The sequence below is a fragment of the Urocitellus parryii genome, chromosome 3 (assembly GCF_045843805.1).
Source record: "Urocitellus parryii isolate mUroPar1 chromosome 3, mUroPar1.hap1, whole genome shotgun sequence".
Lineage (NCBI taxonomy): Eukaryota > Metazoa > Chordata > Mammalia > Rodentia > Sciuridae > Urocitellus > Urocitellus parryii.
The window spans coordinates 59,324,559-59,350,829 of record NC_135533.1 but is presented as its reverse complement, the minus strand read 5'-3'; the positions used below and the strand labels follow the sequence as shown (position 1 = coordinate 59,350,829).

Here is a 26,271-nt window from a genome sequence, read left to right as displayed (position 1 = left end):
CTCAGTGATAGAGTGCTTGTCTAGCATGTGTGAGGCACTGGGTTCGATTCTCAGCACCACATATAAATAAAAAAATAAAATAAAGATCCATCAACAACTAATAAAAAAGTAAAGATACTTTTATAAAATATACCTACAAGGAGTATAAGGAGAGCCTGGGTTCTATAATTGACCAGTTGTACAATATTGGCAAGCTTCTTTCTTAACCTCTTTTGTGGGCTGTTTGTTAAATGAGGAATTTGGATCAGGTAGTGTCTAATGTCTCATTAAACTCAATTCATTCATCCATTCAGTCAATACACTCAGATTCTTCCATGTATCAAGTACCATTTTAGACAGTGGTAAATACAGTTTGGAATTCATGTAACTTACATTCTATAAAATTTCTGATCTTAAGACAGTAATTCTCAGGAAAAAAAAAAAGAAAGAAGGGGAAAAATGGTGGTAATTCTCAAGATGGTGAAGGGTGGTGACAAATTTTCCAAATATTTTTTGAAAGTATATCTGTACCAACTCTGAAAGAATAAGAAATATATACATATTGGTGGTTAGTCATCAGAAAGACTAAGCCATGATTATAAACTTGGAAATTTCAATGCTACTTTCCATTCTCCAGAGAGGGATGAGGGGCTACAAATTATAACAGATAACAACCACAGAATGAAGCCCCTATAAATATTCCTGACAATAAAGCACAAGGTATTTCCAGATTGCCAAATAGGTAGAGGTACCTGGAGGGTGGGTGCACCCCAAGATGGAAGCTCTGTGTCCCTTCCCCCATACCATCCCCTAGGCATCTCTTCCATCATTTGTATCCTCTACAATATCCTTTTAATAAATTGGTAAACAAGGTATTTCCCTGAATTCTGGGAACTGCTCTAGCAAATACACTCAGGCAAGGGGTTGTTAGAACCCAATTTATGGCTGGTCATTCAGAAATACACATCACAATCTGGAGGTTTCAACTGGCATCTGAAGTTGAGGGCTTTCTTGTAGGACTGGGCTCTCAAACTGTGGAATCTGATGCTATTTCCTGGTAATGTCAGAACTGACTTATAAACATACCTATTCGTGTCTGCTGAAAAATATGTCAGGAGTATTATGCTGACTAGTGTGTGAGAGTAAGATAAACACTTTGGTTTTTCCTGTCCCTAATAGTCTCCTATACCCCCCAGGGAGTAAGTGCTATGGAGAGCCAGTGCTATTAAGCATTTGCATTTGTGGTATCCTTTATGCAGGATGGCAGAAAAAAGGTTGAAAATTAGTGTTTTATGTAATACAATGAATGAAAGAGGAGTAGTGATATTGCTCTCTTTTCGAAGTCTGAAGGGAGATTCATTAAAAGAGCCAATTCTAGCCAGGTATGGTGGCATATGCATGTAATCCCAGCAGCTAGGGAGACTGAAGTAGGAGGATGAAAAGTTCAAAGCCAGCCTCAGCAAATTAGCGAGGCCCTAAGCAACATAGCAAGATCCTGCCTCAAAATAAAAACATAAAAAGAACTGCTCCTGGGTTTAATCCTTGATTCATATATATATATGGAGTCAATTCTAAGCTTAAAGCAAGTTTGAAACACACTTCAATAGACCCTGATTAATTTTAATACCATGAACACTTGTACCAGACATTAGAATGCATAACCATATTACTATAATCTTTCATTCTAAATTCATATGGCAAAATTATTTGTTAAAAAAACACTACTTTTGGGGCTGGGGTTGTGGCTCAGTAGTAGAACACTCCCCTCTCACGTGTGAGACCTTGGGTTCGATCCTCAGCACCACATAAAAATAAATAAACAAAATAAAGATATTGTGCCCATATATAACTAAAAAGATATAAAAAACCACTACTTTTCTTCTATGAATTTTAATATTCCAGGCCACAGTCACTTTTCTGTATTCAAATACAAACAAATAAACAAACATTCATAATATAAAAGCATTTTGGTAATGAAAAGCCTGTGTATGTATAGTTACTCTTTCACAGGTTCTGAGAATCATCAAAAAACACGAAGTGTTGGGAAGTTAAAAAAAAAATTAGTTTTATCCCCCCACATCTAAAGGTTGGAACTAAAGCTTATGCTACAATAAATACAAAATTTAACACAGAAATGTATATGACTTAAAAAAGTCAGTCATAGAATGTTTTATTTTAAACTTGCTGTTCAAACTTTCAAATACAACACATGTGGCGAAGAAACAACAGTTAACACACAACATCTGCCACAATTCTATCTTCAAACTGCCTTTTCTATAGTATATGATATGTTACAATTTCTTTCAATTTCTTACATTCATGGTATTCTTAAAGGCAGCGATGTCAATTTTCTACTTTGAAAGAGTTCTATTAATGTTCTAAAATTGCTTAAATGACAGCTTTTTCCTTTTAGTATTCTACTGCTGCCCACATTAGTGACATAATTCAGCATATTATTAATAAGTTGTTGAGAGGTATACTGTACTTAATAAATCAACTCCCAACTCTACATTAAATTGAACTTCAACCTAAAACAAGCATTTTCCTAAATCAGTATACTCAGCTACTTTTCTCAAAAATATTTTCATTCTGAAATAAGTTTTTATTTTTTTTCAGAGATACAATAGTTTCATCTTTGACTCCTAAAAGAACTCATGCCGTACTTTTTTTTTTTCTCAAAATATATTTGATATATTCTGTGCAAAATGTTAAGTTCTGTTTAGGTATGTACCTTATTTTGAAAAAGTTTTATAAAATATATTTCCTAAAAACAACCTCAACATTAGACAATAGAGGAAGAAGAAACATATCAGACAAAGCCTAATTTTTCACATGAGAAACTAAATATGTTCTTAAAGCTCCAGTAATACATTCCTTGAAAAAACTCAGAATGCACTTTGGTCATTATTAAACATATTAGAACATAGGCAAATAAAACAAAATGCTTTCTGTTGTTTTCTGTAGAAAGAAAACATACTACACAATGAGGCTGAATTGAGGCTGGTTAAAAGGAATGGTAAGAGCAAAGTGATATGACATGGCTCTGTTCTCCACACATTCCTGATTTTAAGATTATAATTTGGGAATTAGAACTGCACCAATCAAATAAATTATTTACAATGAATTATCTCAAATTCCTTAAAACATGGTAAAAACATGAGGATATTCAATATAATACACTTTGCACCAAGAAAATTCTAGATTGTTTCAATAAATTCTTTGTTTTAGAAACCAGATGATCAATTTAAAAAAAAAATCACAAAACATTTTACATTTCATGTAATTCCTAAAATACACTTGATTGTACAAATACAACAACTTAAAATCAAGGTCCAATGTAAGATACTATCATATTTGCCCTATTTACCTAACATGCCAACATGATAAGTTCTCATTGGACACTTGGCAAATTATTGAAGGGGGGAGCAGTTAACTTTCCAGGTTAAAAGCATCTAAAATAGCCCTTGTATAATGGAGGGTGTGGATGTGGATATGTGGGTAAGGGGATGCACCAGACTAAGTTTAGAGGATAGAATTTGCAAGCTGAAGCTGTCTTTTCTGAAAATTTGGATATAATTTTATAACTAGCACTCAAACGAATATTTCATTGGTTCTTACCTTATTCTTAAGTTGTTCATTTAAGTGTGGTATGAATAGCATACACTATAGTGTACCATGGGAGAAAATTATTTCACTTGAGTAAACATAATGTACTTTAGTAATATCAGTAGGCACTTCACTTGTGAGATGAGTATATACCTCACTCAAAAGGATACCACATCATGCCCTAGTACACTATAACATATCCCATATAAAGATACACATTAAAAGTAACAATTTTAAAAAGTGCACATTTTGAGCATGCACAGTTGGAGCTGTGCAAACAGCCCAGTGTTTCAAATAAATACAATTATTACTAATTAATTTTTATCAAAATATTTTACAGTATGGTAACCATTTACAATTATTGCTCCATTAAGAGTTTTATCATCAAAGAGCACTTGTTGACCTGTTATGTAATACCATATATATTAATACTGAAGGGTGCTTAAACTGCAGCTTAATCAGTTTAGATCCTGGCATTGTTCCTAAATATTTCAAGAGAAAACCTGAATGGATCTTGATTTACCCAATAAAATGCTGTATGTGTCCAATATAATATTCCAAAGTTAAAGGATTTTTCCTTAAGTAAGGCAATTTCATGGCATTGATGGAAAAACAGTGCTTAGCAATGGCTTCTATTTTCATAACATCTTATTTTGTCAATCATTTATGAGCAATTACCAGGATCTCAAGTATCTGGATATCAGTTTTATCACCCTTTCAACAACTAAGAACATAAATGCTTAACAATAAAATATAAAGATTAAAATAAATGTAAAAAAAACAGTGAACAGGTAAAATAAATATAAGAATTGCACAAGATAGTCTGATGTAAACACTTCAATTTCCCAGCGGAGACTCCTAAAGCAGAGTCGGTGACTGCTTTCAAGCAGCTTAGTCAGTACTTGTATTCTGGAAAAGAGGCTACATCTTCTTTTCTCTGAATTGTCATGATTTAATCTTCCACAACTAGAGAAAAAAGTAATAGAATTAATGACATTGGAGTTAGTTTCAGTATGAAAACTTAAATTATACCATATACTATTTTTTATCTAAATTTCATTCACAAACAAGTGCAGGTTCTAGTATTTTTAACTCCTCTCTTCTCTTTTCAAGAAAAACTCACCTTAAAAACAAACAAAAGGGTTAAAAACATACTTCTCATTTTCTTTTACAGGAAAGTACCAATATATGATCATTCTATACCTTAACAGTTGTGCATATATTGGCAGATATATGCATTGCTATATAGATAAGTAATACATCTTTTGGCCAACAATAGAAATAGGATTATTCCTTCTCTTTATCAGCAAAATTAGATTCAAACTATATGAGGGGAAACAAAAACACTTCCACTTATACCACATAACAGTCCATTATACAATGAATTCTGTTTCAAATTAGGAGTTCCATGAATGTCAGAAGCCATGAATATATATCATTCTTCCAAATTAAATGTGAAACTATTTTTATTAATTGTATACAATCTTATCAAAATTACTCCATTGCTGTGCATATGAGATTTCAAAAGAATGACAAGGTAAAAAAAGGCGACAAAAATGCAACAGAGTGCTAAGAGATTCGCACGCACGCCAGCTCTTACCTTTAAATTAAATCCAAGCAAGTCACTGATAACACCAGAAACAGCTGACAGGATGACAACCTGGGTGATATTATAAAGCAGTGGATTCATTGTAAGACCATATAATCTAAAGGGACTGTCCAACTCCTAGTCAAAGAGAAAAAAACATTAGCCTCAAATTCAATAAGAACTATCAGTTTAACTAATTCAGGACAAAATACAGCGAGGATTTAAAAGAACAGTGTTCCAAAAAAGTTACAAATAATGGATATTTTTTGAAAGTATAAACTTACTTAAACTTGAAATAAGTAAATTTTAATAATAGTTTTAAATTTCTTTTAAGAGAAAGTAACTTCCTTTAAAATAACTATAAATAAACTAAATTTGTAACCCCAATTGGTTACTAGACTGGTGTAGTAACTATAAGGAGGGTAGAGAAATGTTTTGGTATAAGAGCTGGAATAGAAACCGAAACAGAACAATATCTTTTTGCAGAAGAATTAGAAAGGTAGCCAAACTTTCAGACAATATCAACACATATGTCGAAATGCCTCTTTTAATCAATTTATTTTCAAATACACTGATTACCTGATTGGTTGGCTCAAAAATTTAAAGTTCTACTTATGCTAGATCCTGTACAGGTCTCTGCAAAGTTAAAAAACAATTCCTTAAGGAACTTACAGTTTAGTAAGCATGCAAATAATTTGAATGACAGTTCTACAACAAAGAAATGTATGAAAAGCAGGAGCCAGGGGAAGGTGGTTCTCAAACTTAGAGGGTGAAAGAAATTAGATATTTCAGACCACATATAGCAAGATGGTACATTTGAATTGCTACAGGTTGCTCAGCATTGTTGGAGCCTGAATATAAGAAAGTACTTTAAACTTGTAAGACTAGTAACTTAAGGATCCTTCCTTTATGGAGATTGTATAGATAGACTGACACTAAAGGAATTTAAGCATGTTAGAAAGATCACTATGTCAGCCATGTGCAAGATCAGTTAAAGAGCAGCAACACCAGGAGCAGGAATTCCTTTAAGGAGTTCTGTGTATTAAAAACTCAAGGGAGCAACAAGGGTCTTACACAGGGGAACACTGACAGGAAGAGGGAATGAATAAGATGATTATCTGAAAAGCTGAATTGATGGACCTTTGATTTCTTGGCTGTGAAACATGAGGCAGAATGTCTAATCTATATTAGGGTCCAGGTTTTAGACTAGGAGACTGTGTGTGATCAAAAAGAATCAAGAGAGCTGGAGGAAGTGGCGCATGCCTGTAATCCCAGAGGCTCAGGAGCTGAGGCAGGAGGATTGCAAGTTCAAAACCAGTCTGAGGAGATAAGCAAAAAATTCAGCGAGACCTTGTCTCTAAATAAAATAGGGCTGGGGATGTGGCTCAGTGGTTGAGTGCCCCTGATTTCAATCCCTGGTATCCCCCCAAAAAAATAAGGATCAGAAGTTGTGCTGTATTATAGGTATTTTTTAAAATTTTCTCTGCTCTAAAATTATAGCTGTTCATTAAGTCTCACCTTTGTAGCCTCCTTTGGTCTAATACAAGTCCTACATTCTGAAGATACCCAATATTCATGTATCAAGCAAACAAAAAACTATCAATTCTAATTATGGAGCTTTTTCCCATAGAGCATTTTGGCAAAAAACAGAATTTGCTTATCTTATCTAGTTTATTATTTAAATGTAACATCTTCTTTAGGATTCTTAAAGGAATTTGAAAAAGAAAGCAATTGGTAATTTGTAATTACTTGTTCTCTTAGCCCCTCATCCACCTCTTCTGAACTCATACAATTATGAGTATATGGTAAGGTGTACATTCCATATCCAATTAATTGTTTTTAGCTTACAGAATTAACCATACCATTGATACACAATTAATTTCAAACCAATCTTTGAACACTTACAAGTAATGCTGATGTATATTCATTATAGTGACTACTATTACTTTTGAACTCAAACCAAGCAAAAGACGGTTCTGAGAAATATAAAGTAAAAAAATTCCCAAGTTAATATCAAATCTTCTTTTTTTAAAATCTATTTTCTAGTGATGAGGAGGCATAAATTTCCAAAGATGCCACCTATACAATACTCTAAACATCGGTAAATTTTAATATATAATTTCCAGAGAATTTATTTTGATTATTTGAGCAATGAGAAGTAAAATAAAAATTGCATGCCTGTGCTCAAATATAATTTGGAAATAGTTTGAATAATCATGAAAACCAAATATAAGTTAAGATCTAAAGAGACTAAGATAAAATGTCTGAACACTATGTTCTATATTATATCCATTTTAAATTGTTCTTACCTTTAGTAGTTTAGTAGCCAGTTTTAAAACATTATTCACTAGTGTCAGTTCCTCCTTTTTATTAGGTTTTTTCTCCATTTTCAAGTAGAGGTTTATCTTTTATAAAAAAGAATAAACAAAAATATTTAAAATTATAACCAATACACTCTCTGTCTTAGTTTGCCAGGAATTGAACCTATGGCATCACACAGGCTAGGCAAGTGCTCTGCCACTGAGCTATATCCTCAGCCCCCAAGTATACATTTTTAAAAGGACTTGAAAGATATTCACCAAAATATTATAGTGGTTCTTTGAATATTGAGATTATATGTGATTTTAATATTTTTCTTTAGACTTTACTACACAGTCTCCTATAATAAATATTTAAGAATATAGAAAAAATAACATTTAAATGTTTCTAATGTAATTAAAAGTCAAAAAGAAAAGAAAATTGGATGGCAGATAGCATTATTAAAAAGATAAGACACTTATTCCCTGAGTCAAATCAACTTAAAAAATAAATAATGAAATTTTTTTTGCTGAGGCCAGCTTTGAACTCATGATCCTCCTGCCTCGGCCTCCTGAGTTGCTAGCATTACAGGTGTGCACCACCACACCCAGCTAAATAATAATGAATTTTTAAAAAATAAAATTATATTTCTCTAATAAGCCGTTAAAAAGAATAAATAATAACTAAACTAAATCAATTGGTTTGTAATTTCTTATTTTGAAAATAATTAAAAATTATTTGTGTATTTTTATTAGCCACTTTGTAACAGGCAATTTTAGGGTATCTGCCCTGTCCACATTTCCCTTCTTTGAAAACGCTAACTACAAACCTGTGGAGGAAACATCATATGGCAGCTGCACTTATCCACTTGATCCCACCTTCCCATCCCCAATATGGCAACCACAACCTCAATCAAAGCTAGTCAATGCACTGCGTTAGTGATAATACAGTATCTGCCAAATATTTTAAGTACGTGAATTGAAAAGTTAGTAAAGTTCAGGGCCAAACTCATATTGAGACAAACTCAACAGCATGTGTAAACCAAATTTACACAGTGGCAAATCTATAGAGAAGTCATGGGTCAGAAGATACAAAGAATAGCAGAAATGAGAAACCATTCACCTCAAAGTTAAGGAGGAGATGGCTGACTACGTCCAATTCTATGAAACCCAAGTATACTTTCTTAGAGTTCTTTGTTGGTTACTCTCCCTGTTCTCTTTAATTTAGCTCATTTGAGGGGGTTATTGACTCTTTAAAATCAAAGTATTCCTAAGGAAAATATTCAAACAAGCTCATTGGTAATATGTTTTTTATATAATTCTTATGAAATGGCAAGAGGAAAATATCCCACAAAGTCATACAAAATAAAATTAATCAATAAAATTATGCTTTAATCTTTATATTGAACAAAAATGCATATTTATTCCACAGGGACTCTACAAAGCAAATATACATAAATAATGCTTTAAAATCCATCATTTTCATAAAAAGTAATTCCTTCTTGACAAGTAAAAATGGGACATAAGAAAAGATTAGATTTGAAATCTGAATCAAGGCAGAAATATTAAAGAAAAATTTTGCCCTTATCAAATTTTAAGTTTGCTTTACAAAGATCTTCAACAAGTATATTCCTGAAAAACAAGAAGTAAATGAAAATATTTTAACATATTATATGTAGATTATAGAGATTAATTTGTAGCATAACAAACTCACCTGTTCAGTAAGTAATATTGAGGTATTGCTATATTTTTTACTTGTTTCTGATCCAAGAGTAACAAATCTTAAGAGAAAAAGTGTTAATGAGATGCACCAGATTACAAGTTCCCAATTGTAGTGACAATCAAGGAAGATCTCATGCACGTGAAGCAGCTAAAAGGGTATGGAAAAAGGCAATATGAAGCAGCAATATTATTCAAACCATTTCATTTTAAAAGAAAAATTAAACTTTATACAGTTTAATCATAAATGCAGTACAAAATTTTCAAAATATGTCTATTAATTATGAGATCTTTTAAGTACTCAAAAGTATAAATAATAATGTAATATATAGCCCTAGGTCCTCTACCCAAGTTTTGCCAAATTTTAATATTTTGTAATGTTTCAGATTTTTGAAAAATAAAACATTACAGATTTAACTGACACCTCTTTAAACTTGTCCTTGACTCTGATTTCTAACTGCTCCCTGAGGTAATAAATTTTGTGTTTATCTTTTCCATTGAGGTTTTTAATAGTATAGCTACATAAATATGCTGAAACTATGTTATGTATATCTTAAATTTTATATAAATGTCATCACATATTCCCATCATGCTTTCATGTGTGTCTTTATTTTACTGACTCTTTTTTCCCAAGACTTACCATGCTGATATCTTAGCTCTAAATTTGTTCATTCTAACTCATATAAAACATTACAGTAAGAGAATCAACCACAATTTCTTGGCCTATTCTTGTCACTTAACAATTACAGTTTTCCCTATTATAATCAATGCAGTAATAAACATTCTTGTGTTCCTTTGTCCACATATGCAAGGCTTCTTCTAGGAATTAATATCTACTTGTTCGGAGGTCACATCTTCAATTTTATCAGATACTGCAATTAGTCTTTAAAACAGTTGTACCAATTTATATTAGCCATGTATCAAATTTTATGTACCCTCATTTTTGTCTACACTTTCTTACATAACTTTTAATAAGTTTTTATCATATTTCTCCATAGGGTATTACTTATCTTGTGTTAAGATTTGTTCTTGGGAACCTACTATTTTTTCCTTGTTGCTACTGAAAATGACATATTTAGTTTTTGTACATGGCAGGTTCCAACAAATGATGGTTCACTGGCAAAATCTAGCTTAAGGACTTTTTCTGTTTGTTTTTGAGGTATGAATAACTTTTACTTTTTTTTCCATTAAGAATCGAGAAGAGGAATAAGAAGGGGAAACAGGAATATTTCAGGGACTCTGTGTGTCAGGCAAAAATCTAAAATATTTACTATATGGCCCATTATAGAAGTTTATAGGTTTGCTGGGAAATTCTGATTAATTTCACTTATTGACTTAGACATAAAATTCCTTAACTAAGTGACAGAGATAAAACCAGAAATTTTATAACAATATGCCATGATCAAGATAATTTATATTCTCAACCATGGAATTTTCTCAACCATGTATCAAATTCAGTTTTGCTCATTTTTGTCTACACTGGTTACTATCCAACTTCTTAACATCTGCTAATCCTTAGGAAGGATAAATGTTTCAGATATTTACTGGTTACTGGTCACTTTTGTTTCCACAAACAAATTTAGAAACAAAATTGACTTCTATGTTGATGTTATATATCTGTTGATCTTGATCTCCTAAAAAATATACCATGTTTTATTTGGTGGGGGGCAGATACCAGGGATTAAACTCAGGGGCACTTGGCCACTGAGCTACATCCCCAGCCCAATTTTGTATTTTGTTTAGAGACACGGTCTCACTGAGTTGCTTAGTGCCTTGCTTTTGCTGAGGCTGGCTTTGAACTCATGATCCTCCTGCCTCAGCCTCCTGATCCCCTACGATTACAGGTGTGCACCACCACGCCTGGCTATATCATGTTTTTAATCCATATCCAATCATGTTTTTAATCCATATCCATAAAGCTATATCCATAAATCCGTATCTATAAAGCCATCTGGATAGCCTACAGAGAAGTTCATAAAGTCTATGATTTTGTTTCTTCCAAAGTTCATATCATTTACCTCTCCCACCTTTGTTGGTTAGTATCCTCTATCAAAATGTTGACTAGAGAGGGTAACTTTGTCTTAATTTAAAGTACATAACCCTAAGGTAATATTATTCATATGTACAATGGTTGGTCCAAATTTTGAAAGATAAAAAGTTCATCAGATTAAGGACAGTACTTCCTAACACCTGTACTATAAATCTTCATTGAAAATTTAAAAATTGTTTTCTTCATTTGTTTAGATCGTGGAATGTTTTTGGCTCCTTTCATCAACTAAAGGATTTAAATTATTGGATTTTCTAAAGTTGAATATCTCTGCATTTCGGGGATAAATTATCTTGGTCACGTCATATTGTTTTTAATTTCTGGTTTTATCTCTGTAATATTGCTAAAGAATTTTATATCTAAGTCAATAAGTAAAATTAATAAAACTTCCCCATTGTCATACTGCTCTCTGGTATTGGTATTATAAAAAAAACAACAACTAAGAAACATTTCCTTTTTCTATTCTCCAGATCTTTTGTGTAAAATTAGGATCATATGTTTCAATGTATGATTAGATTCACTTGTAAAATCACATGGGTCAGGGCTGGGGCTGTAGCTCAGTGGCAGAGCACTTGCCTAGCACTTGTGAGGAACTGGGTTTGATCTTTAGCAGCATGCAAAAATAAACAAATAAAATAAAGGCATATTGTCCATCTACTACCACCACAAAAAATAAAAATAAAAAATTAAACATCTGGGTCAGAAGTAGTTTTGTTAATGGCTTTTTTTTTTTTTTTTGGTGGAACTGGGCATTTAATCCAGTGGCACTCTATCACTGAGCTACATCCTCAGCTCTTTTTATTTTTATTAAAAATAATAATTGCCCAGACTGGCCTCAAACTTGCAATCTTCCTGCCCTAGTCACCCAAGTTTTTGGGATTACAATGGTATACCAGGATCCCAGCTTGTTAATGGCATATTTTTAAACTACTAAATAAATACTGCCTATCATTTTACATCCTCGGCTTTTAAATTACTTGTTGAGTCAGTTTTAGTAAAGTATGCATTTCTACAAAATTGTTCACTCATGCTTTCAATTTTAATGGCATAAGACAATTTGTATTATTTGAAATTTTCAATTGTGCCAGTAAGTTAGTTTAATACTATGCTTTTTCTTTGGAAAATTTATAAGTCTGTTTTAAACTACCTAAACGAGTAGGGCATGGTGGTGCATACCTGTAATCCCAGTGACTTAGGAGGCCAAAGCAGGAAGATCAAAAGTTGGAGGCCAGTTTCAGCAACTGAGCAAGAGCCTCAGCAATTGAGCAAGACACTGTCTCAAAATAAGAAATAAAGGTTGGGACTGTAGCCCAGTGGTAAAGCACTCCTGGATTCAATCCCCAGTACCATAAAAATAAAATGTCCAAGTATACGAGTTTCACTGTTGCTATCATTGTTTTCTAATTTGAGTGTATTATAGCTAGATCATGTGGTCTGTATGGCATCATTCTTGGTTATTAGTTGAAAATTATTTTGTGGCCTAATACATGGGAAAGTTTTTATAAAGTGTTCTTGTGCCTGAAAAAAAAAATCTCATTAATTCAGAAAAATTCAGGTACAATGGTACACGTCCATAATCCTAGTGATTCAAGGTCTGAAGCAGGAGAATCACAAGTCTGAGGCTAGCTTCAGAACTTAGTGAGATCCTGTGACAAAATAAAAAATTAACAAAGGGCTCAGGATGTAGCTCAGTGTTAAAGAACCTGTGTGTTTGATCCCTAGTAACACACATACACACACAGAAGAGAAAAACTCATAACCGTTATCTCTAAATATTCCACTTTCTGCTATTCTTTCCTCCTAGAATTCCTATTAGACATGTGTTGGATTTCCCACCTATGTCTCAATGTTGTTTTCACATTTTCTATCTCTTTGTCTTTGTCCTAGATTTGAAGTCATTTCTTTTTCTCTCTGTTCACTAAATGTATCTTTCGCTGTTTTTATGATATTAATTCTGTTCATTGTGTTTCTAACATCAATGACAGTATTTTTCATTTTTCTTAAGTATTATTTGGTTCTTTTTCAAATCTATCTCTGTTCTTTTCTCACAGTGTTATCAAACTTTTTAACCATTTTTGACAAAATTACTGTTTCTGATCAATCTATTAACTGAAACAGCTGGAGATCTAATCCTGCTATTGACATGCTGACTCATGTTGGATTTTTTTCTTCAAGAGGCTTTATCTGTGGAAATCCTACAATGTCTAGGCTGAAGTCACATCCCCCAAAACAGTCTTGGTTCTGTTTCTGCTAGACATCAAGGAGCCTAGGGCCACTTTTTATATTAACTTCTTGACATAGGAATTATAAGATAAGATATATAGTGCCAACCTGAACCCTAAATCTGTAATAAAGCAGACCTACAATTATATATATATTTTAAATATTTATTTTTTAGTTGTACACAATACCTTTATTTTGTTTATTTTTACGTGGTGCTGAGGATCGAACCCAGGGCCTTGCACATACAGACGAGCACTCTACCACTGAGTCACAGCCCCAGTCCAAATTATATATTTTTAAGAGAAACATTTCCCCCTCCTTGTCATACAGAGTCATACAAAGCTTCCTTGTGGTGGGCAGACTATTTTTCTTATCTACTTTCTCACTGAAGCTGGAGGCTTTTGAAGGTTCTGACTTCAAAGATATTCATACCAAACATATTCTGGTATGAATATGTTTAAAGTAGTACGCTAGACAAGCCCTCATTGCTATCCTCATGTGCGCATAAAATTTCAAGTTTATAGGGTACTAAGATTGACAATGCACCTCACTTTCTTCACCTGCCATAGGATTAATGCATATACATAATTGCTCTGCTTTTCAGTTTTACCTTCATTTTTAATCTTTTATCATCTTGTGTATTTGGATATGTACATTAAAAAGCTCAAATAGCAGGCTGGGGTTGTAGCTCAGTGGTAGAGCACTTACATAGCACATGTGAGGCACTGGGTTCAATCCTTAGCACCACAGAAAAATAATGAAATAAAATAAAGGTATTGTGTCCATAAATTTTTTTTAAAAAGCTCAAATATAAAAACCAACATATGTACATGTGTGTTTATCTGTCTACTGATCACGACACAGAGATAAATAAAATATATTTACTCATTCCACTGGAAAAAAAAATTGCAAAAAGTCAGTTTCGAAACTTACTGTTTAGGCTTACTTACATTATTACTTTATTATTAGAAAGCCTTCTGAAATAATGTTTAGTATCTGATATTTAATTTCTATCTAGAACAAGTCAACTCACCTGAGCACAACAGATAAATACAACTGAGATAGTCAACAAGAAAGCAGATGAAACTATTACATCAACTGATCTCTGAGGACCTCGACGCTAGGGAGGAAAAAAAAAAAACACTTTTAAATATATTTACTAATTAGCAGCTAATTTCCATTCTTTCAATAACTGTGTTGATCCATCACTGCAGATTGGTCATAGTTTATAATGCTGAAAATATCCCTAACTTTTCAGATAAATTTTAATTACAAAGTGTTAAAATTTCCTGCCAATTTGCAATATACTAAAAATACTATCCACACAGCATAGAATTGTTAGTATACCTTTCAAATATTTTTGTCAAACACAATAATCATTTATTCAACAACTGTTTCTTGAGTGTCTGTTCAAAGTGAGGCACTGTATTATGCATAATAAATATAGCCAAGAACAAAACAGGCATGGTCTCTACTGTCACAGGAACTAGTAGGGGCGTGTAACATCAACTTGTAATTACAAATATATACGTAAGCTGTGATAAAGTGCTAGGAAGGAAAAGTAAAGATGGGTTGCTTTAAGATAACACTCAGGGAGACTTAGTTTAGATTTGGGGGCTATGAATATGGACCTGGGACCATCTCCCTGAGGAAGTGATAGTTTTACACCAAACTAAGGTGCAGGGGAAGGATGACAGATATCAGCGCTCTAGGCAAGAAAGAAGAATATGTGCAAGTGCATAAAGCAGGAAGGATCATAGTGTATTTAAAGAACTGAAGCAGTCTAGAAAGTTAGAGAAGTTATTTCAAAATGAGACAAAAGAGGTGACAAAGTAGGGCCTATGTCATAAATAGCATCATAAGCCATATTAAGATTTTGATTTTTATCCTAAAATCAATGGAGATCTTCCAAAAAGTTTTAAAAATTCTATGATTATATGAATTAAAGATTTCTTCTGACAGGTTGAAGAAAGCACTGGAGGGAGTATATATGAAATCTCAGAGGCCAGTTAAGAGACAAATGCAGTAGCAGAAATTGAATGATGATTTCATTTAGGGTGGCAGAAATGAAAACAAAGAGGAAAAAAATAATAAGATATATTCCAGAAGTAGAAAGGATAGGAATTGGTAATATTGAATACTGGAAATCAAGAGAGGAAAGCTAGTATCAAGGATAATTTCTAGGGCTGGGCTTACATGATTTCCTTATAGAAACATAAGCTCCTAAGGGCAAGGACTTTGATCTAAACAATAGTAAATGGCACATGGTTAACATTTAAATAAACATTACTATTACTATATAAAATCATCCAAGTACCAAAAATAAATGTAATACCTACTTAGAATTCTTTCAAAATTTCCCATCATTAGCAATCCTAAGTCAAGCAACAGAGATCATATCTATCCTCTCCATACATCCCTCACAGTAAGAAAAAAAAATCGATTCCAATTTTTAGCATTTACCAATGAAGACTAACAAACTAAACAGAAAAACAATTTTAAAAAAATATATAAAAGCAAGTAGTGCAAACTTTTTCTTTTTCTCTTTTTTTCTTTTCTTTTTTCTTTTTTTTTTTTACTTCTTTCATTGTTACTTCAAAATAAAAAGCATTAAAGATCTAGGTATGTCAGAGTTTACTTGTCTTTGAGTCAATTTTAGTAACAGTGTTATTAAACATCCTTGAATTTGCATGATTATTCCACATATAATAAGATTCATTACTATTTAGTACAATAACCAAAAAAAAAAAAAACAGAAAAAAACTATTGTTTCTAAGACTAACTCAGATGTTTTCTTTTTCCTCTAGAATTTTCATATCTTAATTCCATAAATGAGAGAATTACTTGAAAGATTAAAGAAGAGAACAGCATGAAACAAATGACTTAGAACCACAAGCTAATATTTTAAAACATTAATAGGTCACATCAATAAGGAGACTCATTGGTTATGCATTTTTCAAGATTCTTTTTTAAGTGGTGGGCTCCCTCTGCTGGTTGTGATTATCATTCTAGGTGGAAACATCCTTAATTCAGTACTTGAATGAGGAATTGGAAACTATACATCAATAGACACATACATATTGACAAAGAAATTGGAATTATTAAGGAAACCAGCATGTAAGAGTATTTTTATCACTATTATTTATTTCTACCTTAAGATAGGAACGGAGAGAGAGCCACATTTTTATATTCTGTACTTTTTTCAGCCGGAAATGAGGAACCTCAGATTTTCGTGCCCTCCTTGCAGATGTTAAATGTCCAAAGAGTTTTGCAAAAAGCAATCGCTAAGAAAAATAATTAAGATGAGGATTAATTTTCAAGTAGATTACCACAGAAAGTCAAAATATTGATTATTTTTATTTTTTATGTACTATAAAAGCAAAATAAAAATAGGTCAAATGATCTAGTGAAACACTAAAATACTTCAAGAATACTTTGGACATTATGAAAAGGATATTATGTTCTCTATTCAGAAACCTACTTTATACCCACCTGTTTATAAGTTCTTTCTGCTACACAGAGCAAGAAAAAGAAAATCCATACAAGAGACACACGAACCACAAAACTTATTATAACCATAGAAAGAACCATGACATCTTCATTAGAACCAAATGCAATCACATAAAGTTCTGAAGCAGAATGTGCTGTGAGTTGTTCCAAGTCTGTAGCTTGAGAGAGTCGGAAAACAAATGGGGTTAAACCCAGGATTAGAGAGATTACATTTCCAAAAATCTGGTATCCTATTCCTGGTATATGGCTGTTCACCTTGAGAGAGCCAGAGGGAGAGAGGAAAAAAGAAAAAAATATAAATATATTTTATCTAAAGTAACATGAACTCTTATTGAGCCTTTATATAACAACAGGAAATAATTTTGTTAAATTTTATTAGTTTTAATACATGAAAAATGAAATGTGAGAGTTTACTACATATAGACTATAAGTCATTTATTTCTTCAGTTTTTAAAATCGTTACATCATTAGGTAGATGCAAAAGGATTAACTGTCTCATATATTAGATGTTTAAAAATCATTCACATCTCATTAGTTTTAAAGCTAGAAATATTCAAATATTGCAATATTAAAAATGAGATTTCATACACTTAAATTTGATTCTTTAAGAAAAAAAACCCTAAAGCTATATTTATCTGATAAATTTCTACCTTGTGTTTTTCATTAGAGTTCAATATACAAATAAATGTTTCCTTAAAACCAGTTTAGAAAAAAGAGCATGACAGAAAGCATTAAATAGAAAGATGAAGAAAATCTAAGGAGATTATTAAAAATGAGAAATATTAAATAATGGAAAAATATGAGTTTCCAATATGCTAGGCTGGTAGAACTGCAAGGATCTTAAATACCATATAGCTAACTTTTCTCATATACTTTAGGTAAATAAGATTGTTCTAAGTTATGTACCCATTCACAGATTGTTAGGCTACAGAACACCACTATATGCAAGTCTCTAGAACCTCCCTAGTCGATTGGTTTCAATTATTCACACTGAGGTATGAAATAGGGAGCATATTAATTTCTAGATCCAGTTACTTTAATTCTTGTTCTGCAAAAAGTAAAGACTAGACTTCTAGCATTAAAATGTACCAAAGAAATTCAGAATTGAAAGTTAAATCATACCTAGTTGTCTAAAGAAATCAGGAAAATTTTAATAATTATCTTATAAAGGAAATAGTTTAATAGAAACTGAAATTAAAATCCATAGCATTTGTACTATACTTCTTCAAACTTCAATATTTTGACCAATGTCTGCATTACTTCTATATATTTAAGAAAGCAAGCAAGAACAAATATAAATTTTCTACTTCAATTTTTTTTAAATTTTAGGTTCTAATAAATATATGAACCAACAAAGACAATACAGAAAAATAAGTCTTCATCAACACCTGTTGATTAAGTTTCTCAGTTTTATCCACTGAAAGCAAAAAAGACAGTAACATAAAACAGGAAAATTTTACACTGTATTCTATTCTTATTACACTGTATTCTATTCTTATTACATCTATTCTTAGAGAAATAAAAATGCTTTTTAAAAGATTAGAGTGATTTTATACCAAAATAATTGTTTAAATCATAGATGGAGCCAAAAACATACAAATAGCTATTTTTTTAGGGTGAAGGCAGGAGGCAAGCAGGTAATTATTCCAGTAATTATTTTTTATATTGACAACCAATAATTTTACCCTTGAATTAAAAGAATAAAAATTTAAAACTCACTCTGTTCATTATCATTCCACTGATTTCAAGTACAGACATGTCTGCTTTCTTACAGTCATTGCCTTCCCATACTATAGCGCTTATTTTTTCTAATCCTGGGTGGGAGCTATGAAGCCAGGGCACATGACTCTACAAAAAATAAATAGAAATTGGTGGATCTATGTATCACATTTCATAAATTAAGAGTATGTATATAAAGTTATATATAGCTACATATACAATTTTAACTATGTTAAAATAAAAATTGATAAATACATTTACTACTTTTTTATTTTTTATTAGTTGCTCAAAACATTACAATGATCTTGACATATCATACATTTGATTCAAAACATTTACCATTTTATAAATGGAACATAAATATCTGTGCATTAGCTCTAACTATATACACATGATTTTAGCTACAATAAATTCTAACTTAAATTTATTTTATACATTGAACAGATGGCATAATTAATTATATAGTTATAAAAATGTAGAACCTTTCTATGATAGATATTAGGCAAACTATCATTCAAAAATATATTAAAATGTGTCAGCAAAACTACTTGCCAATCAGTCTATATAGCTTCCAATATACTAATATTAAAAGACAAATGGATGTCAAATTGTCCATAATGATCAGTGTCCAATTTATTATCAATGAATACAAAATATGATAGCAGAAGTTTGAACCTCTTAGAAAGACTAAATAGTGATATAATTTCATCCTGAAAGAGATTCTTCCTCATACTTACCTTTATATTTGATTTAGTAACTTTTCTGATATTTGAATCTAGAATTTCTCCAAAGGATCAACTTAAGTTGTTTTGGTCCAGATTAGAGAAAACATTGTAAGCTGAAGCACAGATAACTAGAAGTATTGTCTGAAGTAGAATAAAGTATCTCTCAATGTTTCAAAGAATAAAAGAAAAATTGAAAACTTTATGATGAAGAATCAGATACTTAAGGTTTAGATCTATAATTAAAAGAATAAAACCTCAAAATAGGATAGCTGTATTAAAAATAGCAAGATGATTAATGAAACACTAACCTCAATGTAATTAGATCTTGAGAAGAAAAGTAACACTAAAAGATATAAGACCCAAAGTAAGAAGAATTTATTTGTATATATCACAGAATTTGTGACTTATAATTTTTCTAACAGGTTGATATACTTCCCATATCTTATAATAAAAAGGGTAGGTAGGTTTGCCATTCATAACAAACCTCAGGGAACTAATCAATAGATCTTTTGACATTCTAATATTTAAATTTTATAACATATCTCATTAAAATAACTTCTAATGATGAACAGAAGACTATTCTAGCTATATCAACCTTTGGAGAGTAAAAAATAGGATTAAAATATGGTAAAGAAATGTTTCTGTAAATTTAAGGAATATAATTTTTCGTCTAGTGGGAGTAAAGTTTCACTGATTCATTTCAACTGAAGTTGACAAATAATAATATAATAATATATAAGAAAACAGAGATAGAAAATTTTTATCTTTTCCAAAGATGTAACTATAATATACATTTACTTTTATGCTATATATTTCACTATTTGAGAACTTTAAGAGTTGGAAGATACTAGTCATTAACTATCAACTTAATTCCAACACATGATGTTTCATAATTTATTTCTGAAATATTCTAATTTGGGAAATAATTCACACCAAAATATGTTATCAAACTTTCTCTGAAAATTTAATAATAGTGAAACATAATGGAAACAACACTAGGAAACAAGAACCTGAATGGAAAGAGAGTTAAGCTTGGGAGGTAACAGATTTTAACTAGAATTATAGACTTTTTTATATATAAAAAAAAAACTCTTATAGTCTATATATAACAGGAGTTAAAGGTCTTCCTGATTACCTTAAAGAAAGGTATAACAATAAGATTGATTGACCTGGACACAGAAATAGAATATCAAGGAGTTCTTTACTGTCCTTCCAAAAGTACTTATTTTGTATCCAATTACCTTACCAGTTACTCTAACCAACCTTTGCTCTCATTTTCTTATTCTAGAAAATCAAAATGTAAGAGAATTTTAGAAGTTAATTAAAAGAACTCTTGTTTCCCTCTCCCCATATTAAATATATAATGAAAAACAATCTTGTTGAAACATGTGAATGGAGAACAGATGAAACACACACCCTTTTTCTTTTTCAATGATTTCCACTATAAAGCTTTTTGTGAAATACAGTTTGGAAGACTGGAAGATTGGCTCAATCTAGTGATTTCTTTCTTTTTTTTTTTTTAAAAAAAAATCCATTTATTTATTCTAATTTGTTCCACATGACAGCAGAATGCATTTCAATTCTTGGTACACATATAGAGCACAATTTTTCATGTCTCTGATTGCACACAAAGTAGAGACACACCATTCATTTCTTCATACTTGTACTTAGGGTAATGATGTCCATCTCATTCCACCATCTTTCCTTCCCCCATGCCCCCTCTCTTCCCCTCTGCCCTGTCTAAAGTTCCTCCACTCCTCGCTTGCTCCACTGCCCCATCCACATTATGGATCAACATGTACATATCAGAGAAAATATTGGGCCTTTGGTTTTTTGGGATTGGCTTACTTTGCTTAGCCTAATATTCTCCAATTCCATCCATTTACCTGCGAGTGCTATGCTTTTATTCTCTTTTATTGCTAAGTAATATTCCATTCTGTATATATACCACAGTTACTTTATCCATTCATCTACTGAAGGGCATCTAGACTAGCTTCACAATTTAGCTATTGTGAATTGTGCTGCTATAAACTTTTATGTGGCTGCGTCCCTGTAGTATGCTGTTTTTAAGTCCTTTGGGTATAAACTGAGGAGTGGGATAGCTGGGTAAAATGGTGATTCCATTTCAGGTTTTCCAAGGAATCACCACACTGCTTTCCATATTGGCTGCACCAATTTGCAGTCCCACCAGCAATGTATGAGTGTGCTTTTCCCCCCCACATCCTCAACAGTTACTGTTGTTTGTATTCTTAATAGCGCTATTCTGACTGGAGTGAGATGAAATCTTTGAGTAGTTTTGATTTGCATTTCTCTAATTGCTAGAGATGATGAACATTTTTTCATATATTTGCTGATTGATTGTATATCATCTTCTGAGAAGTCTGTTCAGTTTGTTGGCCCATTTACTGATTGGGTTATTTGGTTTTTAGTGTTTAGTTTTCTGAGTTCTTTATATACCCCAGAGATTGGTGATCTATCTGATGTGTGTGTGGTAAAAATTTGCTCCCAAGATGTAGGCTCTCTATTCACCTGATTGTTTCATTTGCTGAGAAGAAGGTTTTTAGTTTGAATCCATCCCATTTATTGATTCTTGATTTTATTTCTTGAGCTACATGAGTCTTATTAAGGAAGTTGGGGCCTAATCTGACATGGTGAAGATTTGGGCCTACTTTTTCTTCTATTAGGTGCAGTGTCTCTGGTTTAATTCCTAGATCCTTGATCCACTTTGAGTTTTGTGCAAGGTGAGAGGGGTTTAATTTTATTTTGTTGCATATGGATTTCCAGTTTTCTCAGCACCATTTGCTCAAGAGGCCATCTTTCTCCAATGATTTTTGTGCCTTTGTCTAGTATAAGATAACTGTATTTATGTGGGTTTTTTTTCCATGTCCTCTATTCCGTATCACTGAACTACAAGTCTATTTTGGTGCCAATACCATGCTGTTTTTTGATACTATTGCTCTGCAGTATAGTTTTTAAGGTCTGGTATAGTGATGCCACTGCTTCACTCTTCTTGCTAAGAATTGCTTTGGCTGTTATGGGTCCCTTATTTTTCCAGATGAATTTCACGACTGCTTTTTCTATTTATATGAGGAATGTCATTGGGATTTTGATTGAGATTGCATTAAATTTGTATAGTGCTTTTGGTAGTATAGTCATTTTGACAATACTAATTCTGCATATCCAAGAATAAGGAAGATCTTTCCATCTTCTAAGGTCTTCTTTTATTTCTTTAGCATTCTGTAGTTTTCATTGTAGAGGTCTTTCACCTCTTTTGCTGATTCCCAAATTTTTTTGTTTGTTTGTTTTTTGTTTTGAGGCTATTGCAAATGGGGTGGTTTTCCTAGTTTCTCTTTCAGAGGATTTGTCACTGATGTACAGAAATGCCTTTGATTTATGGGAATTGGTTTTATATCCTGCTACTTTGCTCAATTCATTTATTCTAGAAGTTTTTTGGTAGAATTTTAAAAAATTAATTTATTTTGTTATGTATGATAGCAGAATGCAGTTCAATTCATATTACACATATAGAGCACAATTTTTCATATCTCTGATTATACAAAAAGTAGAGTCACACCACTTATTCCTTCATACATACACTTAGGGTAATAATGTCCATCTCATTCCATCATCTTTCCTACCCCCATGACCCCTCCCTTCCCCTTCCTTCCCTTTGCCCTATCTAAATATCCTCCATTCCCACATTTCCCCCCCTCCAAAACATGGTACATTATCTTTTAATATATTTTTAAATACAATTTGCAGAATTTTATTGAGAATTTTTGCATCTACATTCATTAGAGATATTGGTCTGAAGTTTTCTTTCTTTGATAGGTCTTTGTCTGGTTTTAGAATTAGGGTGATATGGGCCTCATAAAATGAGTTTGGAAGAGTTCCCTCTTTTTCTATTTTGTGAAATAATTTGAGGAATATTGGTATTAGTTCTTCTTTTAAGGTCTTATAGAACTCAGCTATGTATCCATCTGGTGCTGGGCTTTTCTTGGTTGGTACACTTCTGATGGCATCTTCTACCATTGCTAGAAACTGATCTATTTAACTTGTGTATATCATCCTAATTCAGTTTGGGCAAATCATATGACTCTAGAAATTTATTGATGCCTTCAATATTTTCTATTTTATTGGAGTACAAATTTTCAAAATAATTTCTAATTATCTACTGTTCTATAGTGTTCATCATAATATTTCCTTTTTCATCACAGATGTTAGTAATTTGAGTTTTCTCTCTCCTTCTCTTTACTAGAATGGCTAAGGGTTTATTGAATTTATTTATTTTTTTCAAAGAACCAACTTTTTGTTTTGTCAATTTTTTAAATTGTTTCTTTTGTTTCAATTTCATTGATTTCAGCTCTGATTTTAATTATTTCCTGCCTTCTGCTTTTGGTGTTGGATTTTTTCTTCTTTTTCTAGGGCCTTGAGATGTAATGTTAGGTCATTTATTGTTAACTTTTTCTTCTTTTTAAGGAATGAACTCCATGCAATGAACTTTCCTCTTAGTACTGCTTTCATAGTGTCCCAGAGATTTTGATATGTTGTATCAGTGTTCTCATTTACCTCTAAGAATTATTTAATCTCCTCTTTGATGTCTTCTGCAACCCATTGTTCATTCAATAGCATATTATTTAGACTCCAGGTGTTGTAGTAGCTTCTATATTTTATTGCTAACTTCTAATTTCATTCCATTATGATCTGATAAAATGCAAGGTAGTATCTCTACTTTTTTGTATTTGCTAAGAGTTGCTTTGTGGTATAATATATGGTCTATTTTAGAGAAGGATTCATGTGCTGCAGAGAAGAAAGTGTATTCACCCATTGATACATGAAATATTCTATATGTGTCTATTAAGTCTAAGTTATTGATTGTATTATTCAGTTCTATAGTTTCTTTGTTTAGCTTTTGTTTGGAAGATCAATCCAGTGGTGAAAGAGGGAAACACTCCCTTTTTTTAATGGCTCAGGGGAAACAGCAAATAATTGCATTTTAAAATTTTATCACATAGGGTCTTCTTATGTTTTCTAACTCAAATTTAGAGCTCATTCAGTGATTGTTTTTCATTTTCAAGCAAAATCTAAACTGTTTTACTTCTTATCCATTCAAAACTGCCTAAAAACCTTAACTCTTAAAAGATGGTATGTATTTATTTCAAATAAAATCATCCTGACAACTGCTTCACTGGTGTTTTCAAAGGTGAGAGTGTAGCCATTAAAATCTAGTTTCATCTATTGAAAAGTGTTACTTGATCATGGCTTTATATTTTATGATGTACCCAGCCATGACTACAGGAGAAAAATATTCTCCTATGAATAAGTTGTTGCTATTTACAATAAAAATAAACAATAAAACAAAACTCTACATTTGGAAATATCCTGACTAGAACATGTTGTTTCTTCACAAGGAGGGATTTTACTTTTTTATGGTGGGCAGGAAAGGAGCCTGCAAACTTAACACAGACCCTGGTCAAACAAGAAAAACAAATCTGCTAACTTTTCATTAAAGAGAGCTAGTTTCTATTATCTGATTACTAGTAAAACTAAAAACATGATCCTATGGTGGGGGGCGGGCACTGAAAATAGGCAATGTGTGTGTAAATATCAAGACTTTAACCTGAAAGCAAAACTAGTAATATGCTTAGGATACCATAATTAGACAGGCAGAATAGAATATTAACAATTTTCAATTTTACAAAGAAGAAGAAAGAAGATGATGATTATGATAATAATAATAATGCCATTTATTCTGTGTAAACATCAAGAAACACTTTTTTAATCATTTCAGGAAAGCCTAATTGCCATGCATTGAAAGAAAATTTAATTTTTTCATGCATTCAGTCTGTTAATATTCATTATACACAAACTATATACCAAGTAATGAGTGATAAAATAATAAGGCAAAATACATATGATACCCACTTCAAATGTTCCTATGGTATCTCTGGGAAAACAACTTCCTTCATCTTAATTCCAGTTATTAATCTTGGAGATTTAGGTGAGTACTGAGATGACTCATCCAATACCCTATATTCTCATGAACTGTTCATTATTTTCACATTTTTTTTAAACCCAGAGACCCTTCAGCTATTCCCTATGGCCAAACCCTGAATCTTGGCACCATACTGAATTGCTAATACTTCTGAAATGAGTCACTGACCACAATCTCCCATCCTTCCAGGTCTCTCAAACCTTCTTTTTTTTTGCGGGGGGGGGGGGGGCGGAATGGATGGCACTAGAGCAGATTATGCTAAATGAAGCTAGCCAATCCCTAAAAAACAAATGCCAAATGTCATCTTTGATATAGGGAGAGCAACTAAGAACAGAATAGGGAGGAAGAGCATGAGAAGAAGATCACCATTAAACAGGGTCGAGAGGGGGGAGGGAAATTGCATGGTAAAGGAAGGTGACCCTCATTGTTATACAAAAGTACATATAAGAGGAAGTGAGGGGAAAGGGGAAAAAAACAAGAGAGAGAAATGAATTATAGTAGATGGGGTAGAGAGAGAAGATGGGAGGAGAGGGGAGGGGAGGGGAGGGGAGGGGGGATAGTAGAGGATAGGAAGGGCAGCAGAATACAACAGACACTAGTATGGCAGTATGTAAAAAAGTGGATGTGGAACCGACGTGAATCTGCAATATGTACACGGGGTAAAAATAGGAGTTCATAATCTGCTTGAATCAAATATATGAAATATGATAATGTCAAGAGCTTTGTAATGTTTTGAACAACTAATAAAAAAATGAAATACAAGTGCCAAGAAAAAAATTCTTTTTTTAAAAAATTTTTTGTAATGTAAATTGACAGAATGCCTTTATTTATTTTTATGTGGTGCTGAGGATCAAACCCAGTAC

At 32.1% G+C, this 26,271-nt stretch overlaps 1 protein-coding gene across 3 annotated transcripts in view; it reads right to left on the bottom strand.

Moving 5' to 3' along the window:
• Positions 1 to 2,116: 2,116 nt before the first annotated feature.
• Phtf2 (putative homeodomain transcription factor 2) overlaps positions 2,117 to 26,271 on the bottom strand; it is a 150,490-nt gene continuing 126,335 nt past the window's right edge. For all 3 annotated transcript variants that reach the window (XM_026384985.2, XM_026384984.2, XM_026384986.2), the window contains 8 exons: positions 18,689 to 18,817; positions 16,952 to 17,224; positions 16,612 to 16,743; positions 14,493 to 14,579; positions 9,185 to 9,340; positions 7,483 to 7,578; positions 5,186 to 5,311; positions 2,117 to 4,551 (listed from right to left, as the gene is read on the bottom strand). In XM_026384985.2, coding sequence (XP_026240770.1) covers positions 4,531 to 4,551; positions 5,186 to 5,311; positions 7,483 to 7,578; positions 9,185 to 9,340; positions 14,493 to 14,579; positions 16,612 to 16,743; positions 16,952 to 17,224; positions 18,689 to 18,817 — 1,020 coding nt within the window. In that variant the 3' untranslated portion in view covers positions 2,117 to 4,530. The remainder of the gene's footprint in view (positions 4,552 to 5,185; positions 5,312 to 7,482; positions 7,579 to 9,184; positions 9,341 to 14,492; positions 14,580 to 16,611; positions 16,744 to 16,951; positions 17,225 to 18,688; positions 18,818 to 26,271) is intronic.